Below are 12,879 nucleotides of genomic sequence, written 5' to 3'. Positions count from 1 at the left end.
GCTCAAATTGAAGGCCCATTGAATGGTGAGCATAGGTAGGGAGCCATTATTATTATTATTTTATGGCCATAAGGAAGACCAAGTGTCCATACTTGGGAAATTTCACAACTAGAGTTAGCTCACCACTGTTGTGAGCGGGCTTTTGAACTTGGCACGTTTCCAACCCTCCCTGCTTTTTCTGCTCTTACCGCTTTCGCTCAGCCTTTTAGTTTTATATAATTGAGAGCTGACATTGAAGCAAATGTTCACGATTCCTTCAGAAGTGAAAATAGATTTGTAGACCTCAGTCAGTTGGCAATCTTGCTATTGTAAGACCTGGTTGAAGGAGGAGGGACTTCATTTCAGGGCAGAGAGGGAAACGTTCATATTACGAGACTAAGTTTAGTTGGAACCGCACAGACCTTGAGCCTTCCCAATTTCTGTATCCCGGAGTTCAGTGCAGAAGTCGGAGATAACAGTGGAGGTGGAGACCCCTGTAGCCCACCCGGCGCTTGAAGGAGAAAATTCCAGACACTTTTCAACCGGCGGAAGCACTTGGACCCATCTCCAGCACAGTCTCGGCTCATGGCGGGGGCTCTCCTCTAATGGGGTCCCGTATATCTGTGCTAGTCCCTTGCCATAAGTATGGTGGCGTCTATTAAGTGCTATCTTTGTGCCAAACCCAGTCCTAGACCGGGGCAGATACAAGATAGCCAGATTGGACACAAGCCCCATCCCACACAGGGCTCATCGTCTACACAGGTTTTTAATTGTTTACTCTGTGCGCGCCGCTGCTTCGGTAGACGTGAGCCACATCAGCGGTCGTGTCAGAAACCGTATTTGTAATCCGTCCCCAGTGGAAGAGGGTGATTCATAGCTAACTTTCCAAGTGAATCAATTCTGGATTTGGATGAGTGGCATGAAGATCCTTTTATCTCGATCGTTATTAGATGAACTCATGTTCCTTCACAGTATGTGTATTGTCGCTGCCACCTAAACAGGGTAGCTAAGAAGAATCAAGGGCCCGGGAGAAACCCAAGAGAAGTTTCAGCCAAGAAGGTCACTTGCCTGGTTACTGTAATCCAGAAAATGCTAAATATTTTCACACTTTCATTTAGGTGAGGTGAAAAAGCAGAGTATTTAAAGAAGCGGTTGAGCAATGCCACCTAGCGCCTGAAATAAAAATTGTACTTTGTGCGTTACAGCCTGTGCTGCAATTTTGATGCTCTGAGTTAATAATAATAATAATAATAATAATGATAATAATGTTGGTATTTGTTAAGCACTTACTATGTGCAGAGCACTGTTCTAAGCGCTGGGGGAGATACAGGGTAATCAGGTTGTCCCACGTGAGGCTCACAGTTAATCCCCATTTTACAGATGAGGGAACTGAGGCACAGAGAAGTTAAGTGACTTGCCCACAGTCACCCAGCTGACAAGTGGCAGAGCCAGGATTCAAGCCCATGACCTCTGACTCCCAAGCCTGGGTTCTTTCCACTGAGCCACGCTGCTTCTCTTAAGACCAAGAGTCTTCTTTGAGATCAGGAGTCTCAAAGAAGCAGCATTGCCTAGTGGATAGAGCACAGGCCTGGGAATCAGAAGAACCTGGTTCACTTCACTTCTCTGTGCCTCAGTTCCCTCGTCAGTGAAATGGGGATTAAGACTGTGAGCCCAATGTGGGACAGGGACTGTGTCTAACTTGATTAGCTTGTATCTACCCCAGCGCCTAGTACAGTGTCTGGCACATAGTAAGTGTGTAACAAATATTAAAAAACCAAAAAAAAACCAACCCCAAAACCCAGGATCAGTCATTCCATTGGTTTGGTTTCCAGGAGACCAGTGATATCCAGGGACTTTTTGCGCTTGTACACACACCCCTACCCCCACCCCCATAATCCATTCAACATGAGGGATTAAAGAAACCTTCCACAAATTAAGAGGATTAGGACCCATGGGTGTAAAATGGAAGTCCATCCCATCCCGTCTCCCCACCCCGCTGGTTGGGACCTCGAGGTGCAGTGAACTCCCAAGCCCAGCTAGCCTTCATACTTGAGGGAAATGTAAGGGTTTTCAAACTAAAAAGGAGTTACTTTAACTTTGTTTTAATAAAGGTTTTATTTTTCTTCCTTAGCCTCATTGACTGCTTTTTGTTGGACTCGGCAGCTACTAGCATCACTGTCTCTCCTACTGGAGATTTTTTGGCCACTTCACATGTTGATGACCTGGGAATCTATCTGTGGTAAGGACTGCTTCTCATAGTTACTTTCTGATGTGTCTTCTTTGGGCTTTTATCCTAAATGCCCCCCATTAGAAAAATCTAGCTACTAAAACTGCTCACACAGTATCTTCATCTATAAAATGAAAATAACAATGCCATCTCTCTTCACAGGCTTGTTGTAAGGAATTCTAGAATTAAATTCCCTTAGCCTTTTTCCAGGGCCATTGAAGTCACCCGCTTGCCAATACAGAATCACTCCCTCAGAATAGTCTTCATTCTTTTTTGAACTGGGCGAAACAAGGAGTACCCCAAACTCTGAGGAAGATGTTTTTTTTTCCTCTGTTTGCAAGAATTAGTTCAAACAAATTCATAGTAGTATCCAACAGCTTCGACTACCATGTCTACACAGGTGGTTTCCAAACCTGACCTCTCTCCTTCTCCACAGACTCACATTTCCTCTTACCTTCAGGACATCTGTTTGGATGTCTTGCCTCCGACACCTGAAACCACATATCCAAAACAGAATTCCTCATCTTCTTACCTAGATTCTGTTTTCTCTCAGACTTTCCCATCACTGTAGGCAACACCACCCATACATAACCTGTCTCACAAGCCCATCACCTTGGCTTTATCCTCGACTCATCTCTTGCATTCAACCCACATATTCAATCTGTCACAAAATCCTGTCAGTTCTACCCTCACAACATCACTAGAATCTCCCTTGCCTCTCAATCCAAACTGCTGCTACGCTGATCCAGGCACTTACTTCCCACCTTGCCTACTGCATCAGCCTCCTTGCTGACCTTCCTGCCTTTTGTCTCTTCCCACTGTAGGCCATACTTCACTTTGCTGCCCGGATCATCTTTTGAAAAACCGTTCATTCCATATCTCCCCACCCCTCAAAAACCTACAACAGTTGCCCGTCCATCTCCAAATCGAACATCTATCGCTATATCCTTACCATCGCCTTTAAGGTGTTCAATCTGCTCTTCCCTTCCTACCTTGCCTCACAGATCTCCTACTACAGCCCAACCCGAACTCTGCTCTTCTAATGCTCATCTACTCTCTGCAATTCAGTCTTGTCTATACCATCACTGACTCCTTGCTCACATCCTCCCTCCCCCTTCATATCTGTCAGACCAACACTCTCCCTATCGTCAAAGCCCCCTACCTGCATCTGATTTTAATGTCTGTCTCCCCCATTAGACTGTAAGGTCCTTGTGGGCTAGGGATCACGCGTACGAATTCTTGTACACAGCAAGTGCTCAGTAAATACCATCGATCGATTCTGACCAAAGAACCAACCGGGGCGCTCTGTAGGATAGACGGGTCCAGATGGAATCCTGAAAAATATCTGCCAACACGGGTGGCGAAGACCGAAGCAGAGCTACCATAGCAACAGTCTGCTGGGTCATTGAGCTACAACACAGCACTGCTGCGATCAGCTTGGCCACAGATGTGTTTCGCACTTAAAGATCCTTTGTGTTCATTTCCCTGCGGTTGTTCTGCTCGCTCACTGCAGTCCATGTCTCGGGAATATGACAGGCTGGGACCAGGGAGTGCAAACAGCACTAGGCAAACCACTAACACTGTAATCATTTCCTTCATGCAAGTATTGTTCTTGACAGGAAACTACCTCGTCATTGGGCAGAGATGAGTTCAAATTTGAAGTGGTTTGGTAGCAAATTCATCTCGCATCATCATCCGTATATTTCTTTGAGTGCTCGCTGTGGGTAGAGCACGGTAGTAAACGCTTGGGGACATACCACTGACATGGTTCCTGCCTTTGAGGATCTTATAGTCTAATCACTTTCCCCATCATCCATTCCCTTTTTTGACCCCATTTCTGTACATTCTGTTTTACTACTTTTCCAAATGGCATGTTTTCTTTTTTTTCATCACCGTGAATTATGGGAGAGATAAAGGAGTTGGATGTCTTTTCTAACTGCAGAATCACGCTTGATTTAGCACTAATGCTCTTTTATAAGCTTCAGAAGCTGTTGACTCAGTTTCCGAGCTAAGGTTAATGCATACTTCCTTTAAATGAGATTTGTATTGTATTGTTAAATGAACATGTCACAGAAGACTGCAAGTGACAGGTACCTTTCAGTAAAAGTAGAACTCAGGGCCGGTGACTGCTAAAATTGCCCCGACAAGATTGTTTTCATTTAAAGAACATTCTCTTTAATATCCACATCTTTTTGTTTTGTCTTGTTTCAATTACTCAGGTCTAATGTTTCCTTGTATTCCCTTGTTTCGTTACGGCCACTTCCTGCGGATTATGTGCCTTCGGTAGTAATGCTTCCTGGAACCTGTCACGTTCATGGTAACCAAAATTTAAAAAAAAGTTTATCCCAGATAGTATAACAAACCCAAGGGAGTAAATCCATTATTTCTGAGTGTCAAAGGTAACAGGTACACGAAAAGAGCGTGTAAAATTTGTAGAGAACATTTGGGATTGAGCTAAATCAGGCATAGCCTTCCGTCAGGGCATCTGCAGTGTGCCGCGGTATTCATTCATTCATTCAATAGTATTTATTGAGCGCTTACTATGTGCAGAGCACTGTACTAAGCGCTTGGGATGAACAAGTCGGCAACAGATAGAGACAGTCCCTGCCGTTTGACGGGCTTACAGTCTAATCGGGGGAGACGGACAGACAAGAACAATGGCAATAAACAGCGTCAAGCGGTAGAAGAGACTCTGCCTAACCCGCTCCCTCTCGCCACTGCTGGCAACTCCACCTCTTGCTAGGAACTGAAGGAGTTCCTTCTGCTATGATCACCACCACAAAACTTTGCTCCTGAACAGTCTCCCGTGGGAATGTGTATAGTGGGGGGCAGCGCAGGAGAAGGGGGTGTGTGGGCAAGTTATCAGCTGCTGCTTGGGCTAAGGAGGAGGTTAGGTGGGAGTGAGAGAATGTTTATCCCCTCTGCCATCTCCCCTCTAATCTGTTGCTCTGTTCCTCTCTCCTTACTAGTTGCCATGATGGTGATGGTATTTGTTGAGTGTTTACTATGTGCCAAGCACTATACTAAGCCCCGGGGTAGACACAAGATAATCAGATCTCACATGCGGCTCACGATCTAAGTTTTTGGGTTTTTTTTCCAAATCAGTGGAGTGGAATCTGCTTTATATTTTATGCTCACGGTGTAACTAGTGCTAAGCAAATCATAGAATTATGCTAGGACTGCGTTCTCAGTCTACTTGGGATAGATTAAACTACGTTAAGCGCTTAGTACAGTAGTCAGTGCTTAAAGACCACAATTATTATTAGAGAACAAATGAATAGAGCCAAATGGGAGCCGGGGCGGAGTGGGGAGCACAAGTGGAAAGGATGAACTAGCTAATGATGTGAAGGGGGGGGGGGGGGGGGAAACCGGGGAATGGCTCCAATCTTGCCAATTTTAAGCAGATTATTTTTAAGGAATTCAGCTGGCATTGATTTAGACTAATGATAAAATCTCATGTTTGGTGTGCATCTGTTTCTGTGAAGATGCGGGGCTTCCAGAAGAAATTATGGAACCAAGTGATGAGATGATAGAGTATACGTCACCAGAGCAATTGGATGAGCAGCTGGTGACATTATCATTACTCTCAGAATCAAGGTGGAAAAATCTCCTCAACCTTGATGTTATTAAGGTAATAGCATTTGCCCTGCCTCATTGAAACGTCTGTGGCGGCTGCTGTTCTGTTATTGGTTTTAGGACTCTATTAGAAAATGGACATTGTGGTGAGGTTATGAGTTTTTATTTTCAAAATCCCTCACCTTGTTTTCTTCTCCACAGAAAAGGAATAAACCGAAGGAACCACCCAAAGTGCCCAAATCTGCACCATTCTTTATCCCAACAGTTCCTGGTCTCATTCCAAAGTACCTTTCCTCTGAACCATCTGATGTGCAAGAGGTAAAAAAAAAAAACCCTGCAGCGAAGCCCAAGTTCCATATTCTCTTTCCCCCTGGATCTACCCTGGCTTAAATAGCTTAGTTGTATATTTAGGAGCTCCAGTCCTTTGGTTCTAACATCTTACTAGGAAACATGGCAGTCACTTGTTGGCGCGTGGCTATACGGAGTAGAGTACATCAGCATTGATGGATTTTTAACTGTCCACGTGCAATTGGGCAAAATTGGTCATTTAAAAAGCAAATTGTATGCTTACATGCACTTTGAATATTGGGTGATGCTTTCTTTTTGTTGTTTCAGTCCAAGATCGTAAATCTGGGGATTTTGGCGCAGAAATCTGACTTCTATCTGAAACTAGAGGAAAGTCTTACCAGTACGAAGTGTAAGTTAAAACGCCAGATTTTTTTGTCCCAGATTCGATTAGACAGTGTGACATCTCCATTCCGTGTGGAAAAATGAACTCAGCGTAGTGCGGTAATTGGAGGTAATTCAATAGCTGGACGACAGCAGTGACATCCAAGTACATCCCAAACCGATGAATTCGTTTACCTCGTAAACTAATGGGTAGGGATGTTTTTCTTGAGGCATCGTTTTGTAATGTGAGCCGGAAGTCCATTAGGGCTGCGAGCCGGAAGTCCATTACGCTGCTTTAAATCTTCCATTTAACTTCAGTCCTTCCTTGATGCATTGCCCAAATTCACCAAAGCGGTTCCCTGATTTTTGAAAACTTAGCACTTAAACAGAAAATTTAAACAGAACTAATCCACAGTCGTGCCTCATCTGTAAAATGGGGATTAAAAGTGAGAGCCCCACGTGGGACAACCTGATTACACCTGCATCGACCCCAGTGCTTAGAACAGTGCTTGGCACATAGTAAGCGCTTAACAAATACCATTATTATCATTATTAGAAAAATGGCCAGAAATAAAATAATTCATTCAATCATATTTGTTGAATGCTTACTGTGTGCCGAGCACTTTACTAAGCACTTGGAAAATACAATACAGCAATAGAGAGAGACAATCCCTGCCCACGACCACCGAGCTCACAGTCTAGAGGGGGCGGGACTGTGAACTAAATGCCTTTGAAAACCTGAAGAGGGACGGACTTCGTTTATTCATTTTTTTTCACATTTTTGCTACCACCAGGTGCCTCTCTCCTTTTTTTTTTTTCTTTTTTGGCTCCTGCTATATTTATTCATGCCCATCTTTTGCATTAGACCACATCCGTGATTTTTATTATCCTTTCCTAAGTACTTAGTACAGTACTCTAATGTGGTCAGAGTGTAGTAGGCTTTTCCTTTGGTTTTTCTTCCCCTGACTCCCAAGTCTCATTCTTTAATACATCATCTTGGGAGACTTTATAAACTGTTGACACATTTCCCCCTCGGGAATGTATTAGTCTGCTGTGGCCCTAATGACATACTCGCATGAGCTGGAGTTTATATTAATATCCAGAGGAGCTGTAATTCAGCCTCTTGTAAAGGAAAAAAAACTAAAACCCAAACCAAAGTTAAATTACTCTAGCAGTGCATTTAGCATTCTGCTACTGAACATGGATTTCCATTATTGGGTAATTTCATCATAATTTAGAAATGTGCTAATTGATTTAGACTGCTCTGTGAGCACTTAATGTGGAAATGTCAGTCATTTGTTGACTTCTTGCTGGAACATCCATGGAAACACATCACCATCTACAAGTGCTTATCCCTCCATAAATTTACAATTAAATATCAGTGTTCTCTCACCTAAAGTAATTGAACAATACATGTTCAGTTCAAAAAAAGTAACCTTAGAGTGTACTGACATGATGTCTGTTGCCCTGACGCAATTTTAGGCATTCCTTAATTATGGCCAAAAATGTAATTAATTTCCTACCAGATGCTATTGAATAATTATATCTACATATAGAACATTTTCATAAATAGAGTTGAAAAATACATCAGGTGATGTGGAATGTTAACCAGTGAAGGAAACAATAACAATTAGGTAATCTCTACCAGCAAAGTGGAGCTACTGTTTGTTCAGATTACCCGGTTATAAACTCCAAATGTATTTGGTCTGTCTAGCAGCCTCACCGGCTTCATTCAGCCTCTGGAGAATGTTACGGATCTGTACTGAGTGGATCAGTTGGGAAAAAGCAGAAAAGGAAAGTCAGCTAAAATATGGGGGGGGCAGTAATCAGGAAATTATATCTTAAATTTAAGCATATTTTATGTCTTAAATTGGGGGGAAAAGAATAAAACTAGTATCACTGGTATTTATTGAGTGCCTACTGAGTGTGAGACAGTAAGTATACTAAGCTCTTGAGAGAGCACAGTAGAAGCAAGGCACTCCGTCACTGACTGCCCTTATGAGTTTACATTCTAATAAGGTGTACAGACAAAAATCATTTACAGGTAGTGGGAGTAGGAGGAAGAACAAGATTATAAAAGGTAGAAGTTTGAACCACCAGAATAAACTGTTGCATATATAAATAAAATTATACGTAGGTATGTATGTCGACAGACGTGAGCTATATAAATCCTAACGGTAGTGTTGGGTTGCTGCGGCTGGCGAATTAACCAAGGAAGGCCTTCAGAAGGAGGTATTTCCTACAGATGATTGAAGCCTTGGGCTGCCTGTCACCAACCTGCTTTTAAGTTAGCTCTCTGGGGAGGAGCTGTTTATAGCTTTGTGGTATCAGGTATTCATCAGATTTTCTGACGTTCTTTTGGGCTGATTGTTAAGGGATATTTTCTGCCCTCAGGAGGATGGACGAAACAGGACAGTCCTTAATAGCTGCATTAATGTATAGTTGTGGTGAAACTTTGTACACTAGCAGATTAAGTGCTTCTTCAAGGTGCAGGTAGTCCCGGCAGAACACAGTGTTTCTCAGAGTGCTTTGGATAGAAGGGAATAGCTGTAATGGCTGCGAATTGGCCGTAACCAGTGCGGCTCTTCAGACATGCGTGTTTTTAAAGCTCGTTTCATAGAGGATCAAAAGATCACGGTAGCAGTAATGTAGCAGCAGAGAGCCAAGTGCCACTTGTTTGTCATTGTTTAGTCCAAACAACTTTAAGCTGCTGTGAATTGGTTTCCCGGTGCAGTGTTAATGAACTTGCAGAGAAAGGGTCAGGTCAATGCAGAGCACTTGAAATAAGCCTTTTTGTTTCCCACAACCTTTTTCAATTTCACCCAGTGAGACAGAAGCTGTGTACTATTTCACTTGTATTGCAACCATCTTCCCCATAGGCTGTATTTCCCACTGAAAACATGGTTGTCCCAAGATGGTTTTCTGATAGCTCGGGGGTCGGCAAGAATGTAGCTGTCGGTATCGTAGGAGGAATGCCTTTGCCGCAAAAGTTTCTCACAGTTCTGTTTAGGGTCTATTTGGAGCGTAAAATGCTATCTTGCTAAAGCCAATGATGCCAATAACTGAACTACCTTTTTAAACCCTGACACAGACGAACCTCCACTTAACCTTCTGAAAGAAATGGGTCCTTCACGGATTGAAACAGAGCTACGAAGCTTATCTCCAGAGTGCGGCGGTTCTGTAGAAGCAATGCAAAGTTTCTTGAGAATGATTGGGACGGTGTTGCACTCCAAGCAAAATTTCGAACTGGCCCAGGCTTACCTTGCCTTGTTTTTGAAGGTAATTTTCCTTGTGACCATGTGTTTATGGAGTGGTAGGGGAGAAGTGGAGGAGGGATATTTTGCACTTATCTGAGCACTCTTCTATTGAAATCTTTCAACCGCAACTTACGCCCAGGGTGCTCTTTGAATAGGAATTGCCTTCACACGCAAAGTTAGCTGAGGATCAGAATAGCAAGCCAGGGTAGCAGCTGGAAATGCCCCTTTAAGGAGAAACCACATGCAGCCCCAGAGCATCTCCCCCAGACACTTAGGGAACTGTTTGGTACCTAGGTCTTAGGTTTGAGTTCCCTCTTGTCCCCGAACCCAAGTATCTTTAAGGGTGAAGTGCTAGTTAGCTAATTGCTTTCCGATGCACCCAATAATTTGTTTGGACTCATTAGCATTGTACTGTGATTGTGTTTCTTTTGCCCACCCCTTTGCAATTTCATTGATTCCTAAGAAGTTGTATCTTTGCAATCACAAGACATCATCTGAAGTACCCCATCCTTCCCCCTGCCTCGCACCACATACACACACACACTGTTAGTAACCAGAGAGTGAGCAGTCTCTCTGTACTGGAGTGTGAGAGTAGCAGAAAACTCTAACAGGAGCAGATGAAAAAGAGAAAATCTCTCCTTCTGACTTTTGGGCACCCTGGAGTTCCTTTTCTTTGTTCCCACTCTCTGCCATAATGGCATTCCCCCCTACAGGGTTTTGAGTTGTCCTCAAGGGTAGACTATATTTTTTACCCTATTTGAGAGTCAGTGGCAGCTGGTGTTTTAGTAACGTGTGTTTACAGTTAACTTCCTGAATAAGTAAGTTGCAATTGATTTGGTAAATAGGAAGTTGTCCGCTTGACACAAAATGCTTTAAAGCCAGAGTGATTACTTAATGTCGAACAGTAGCATCGTGGTTGCTGTGGTCTTGAGTATGTGGAAGGTAGGAGGTTATGCTTGTCAAGATAAAATAACAGTGGAATAGAAAGTCAATTTCAGCAACAGGGATTCTCCCATCTATTCTTCGTCTGTCATCAAAATGAAAGTGTTCACTTGATATTTAATCACATGTGGAATTCAGATTTAGGGCCGAGAGCACAGTCATATTTTCTTATTTCTGGCATCCCTAGGAAACATTTCACTTTATTCCCTGAGCTCCAATACACATTGCTGGAGAGTTCAAGACAAGAAGGAAAGAAATACCTCTGGTTATTATCATGAGCGAGTTAAATTAGAGAAGTTTGTTCCTGGGCCTTCAGGGAGTTAGATGTTGGAGGAGGTCAGAGTGCTCTGCCTTAAACAGAGAACGTTGTTGAAAAATGATTTATCTCCAGAGAAAGCGGTGCTACCCTGACATTACTGGCACCAGCTAGGCTAGATATAAGTGGTTAATAATCAGAGGTTGTTAACACTTAAAGGATTTTTCTGCTTTATAATTAAAAGCCAGAGTTAGTGGAAGACCAAGGGCTATCTGTGTTTAAGACTTGCAAAGAAAGAATTAAAAACAAAATTAGCATATGAGGACTGCAGTGTGTGTGTGTGCGCGCGTGCGTGTGCATATGGGAGGGGGTGCACTGAAAACTAAACTTCGATAAAATTCATCCTTTTGCATTTATAACTTTGAATGTTTACTTTTCAGTTGCATCTTAAAATGCTTCCTTCGGAGCCAGTGTTACTTGAAGAAGTATCCAAATTGTCAACGCAATTAGAAGAAACCTGGCTCCATCTGCAAAGGCTGTTCAATCAAAGTCTCTGTGTTTTGAGTTACACGAAGAGCGCTTTATTGTGAAGTACTTCTTGCTCCTGGTTGAAGAATCATTCAGAATCATAGGACCAAAAGACAGGAACTTCCACTGAGCAGTTTCAATTTGACCAGAATTTTATTTTTCTTACTGTTAGCCCAGTGTAGTGTTCCATCAATAGCACCTGTAAGTGAAATGCTGAGAACTTTGTCTAAAATAAAAATGTACACTTGGATGTTTAAATGAAGATACCTGCCATTTTTTTTACATATAGTGGAAGTGTATGCTGTAAAGAATCATCATTACCTTTAAAGCAATAAATCAAAGAGCCATTTAAAAAAAAAATTTCAAACAGTTAGAGTTGTCTTCAGTTGAAAATACCAGGGCCTTCCCCTGTATTCACTTCATTGTTTTATCAGAGATTGCTTGAATCTCTTGTAAGTTAAAAGCATACAGTTTCTTTTCTCATAGTGCCAACTTCCCAAATTACTGTGATTATCCATGGCTTTCTTACCTAGCCACCGTCATTATGGATTTCAGTTACTGCCAGTGCTGCAAAATGGCCTTCCCCTTCACTTGCAGTAAGTTCCATCCCATGGAGTCCCCAGAGCCTCCATCAGCAGGTGTAGCAAACAGCTTGCCACCACTGATAAGTTCTTCAAATGTGGCCAGAGAGTTCATTTTCCCAGTCACCTCTTTCACTTAGCCATCTCCTGTAGTACTATCTTCATCTGAACTGCTTTCAGTGCCCAAAATGGCTTTTGGCAAGCAGATCTGGCTCAATTGTGTCCCGCCTCACTGTAACGATACTTTACTTGAACTGGGGACAGCCATTCCTTAACCTCTGTCTCATAAATGAATGTATTTATATTAATGTCTGTCTCCCCCTCTAGATTAAGCTCGTGTGGGCGTGCGTCTGTTGTTATACGGTACTCTCCCAAGTGCTTAGTACAATGCTTTGCACACGATAAGCACTCAATAAATATAAGTGAATGAAAAGACCGGGCCTCGGGGGGGCCTGGTTTTCCAGCAGTGAATGACCCGTTGGTCCAATGGCTGCTGGTAACTTGTAGTTTGGCGAGGCAGAAAGAAGACGTGAGTAACTGATTGGTAATATCTATTGAACACTGTGTAGAGCGCTGTAATATGGGCCTGTAAGAGTATAGTGGAGTCAGGAGATACGATCCCTAACCTCTAAGAGTTTACAGTCTAGCGGGGGGAGAGAGTCACGGTAATTTACAGATAGGAGGAAGGTGGAAAATGGGATATGTATGTGAGTTAGTGCTTAAGTAATGGGGCATGGAAGGTATTTGTGGAAGTGCTACAGGAGGTTGAGAGTGCTTAGGTGGTGCACAGGTATCTCAGCGGCCGTCATGCGGGAGAGCCTTTCAAAGAAGGGGAGAACTGTGGGTGTTGGATAGGAAAGGAGC

General features: G+C 43.0%; 1 protein-coding gene across 2 annotated transcripts in view; it reads left to right on the top strand.

Annotated features, from left to right (window-relative positions):
• The window catches only part of WDR36 (WD repeat domain 36), a 38,284-nt gene extending 26,588 nt beyond the window's left edge, over window positions 1–11,696 (top strand). For both annotated transcript variants that reach the window (XM_001513088.5, XM_029054010.2), the window contains exons 17-23: window positions 2,111–2,218; window positions 4,426–4,523; window positions 5,692–5,837; window positions 5,984–6,100; window positions 6,398–6,479; window positions 9,543–9,730; window positions 11,347–11,696. In XM_001513088.5, the coding sequence (XP_001513138.1) occupies window positions 2,111–2,218; window positions 4,426–4,523; window positions 5,692–5,837; window positions 5,984–6,100; window positions 6,398–6,479; window positions 9,543–9,730; window positions 11,347–11,496 (889 nt within the window). In that variant the 3' untranslated portion in view covers window positions 11,497–11,696. The remainder of the gene's footprint in view (window positions 1–2,110; window positions 2,219–4,425; window positions 4,524–5,691; window positions 5,838–5,983; window positions 6,101–6,397; window positions 6,480–9,542; window positions 9,731–11,346) is intronic.
• Window positions 11,697–12,879: the final 1,183 nt, after the last annotated feature.

The sequence above is a fragment of the Ornithorhynchus anatinus genome, chromosome X3 (assembly GCF_004115215.2).
Source record: "Ornithorhynchus anatinus isolate Pmale09 chromosome X3, mOrnAna1.pri.v4, whole genome shotgun sequence".
In the NCBI taxonomy this organism is placed as follows: Eukaryota; Metazoa; Chordata; class Mammalia; order Monotremata; family Ornithorhynchidae; genus Ornithorhynchus; species Ornithorhynchus anatinus.
This window is presented reverse-complemented; position numbering and strand designations above follow the sequence as displayed.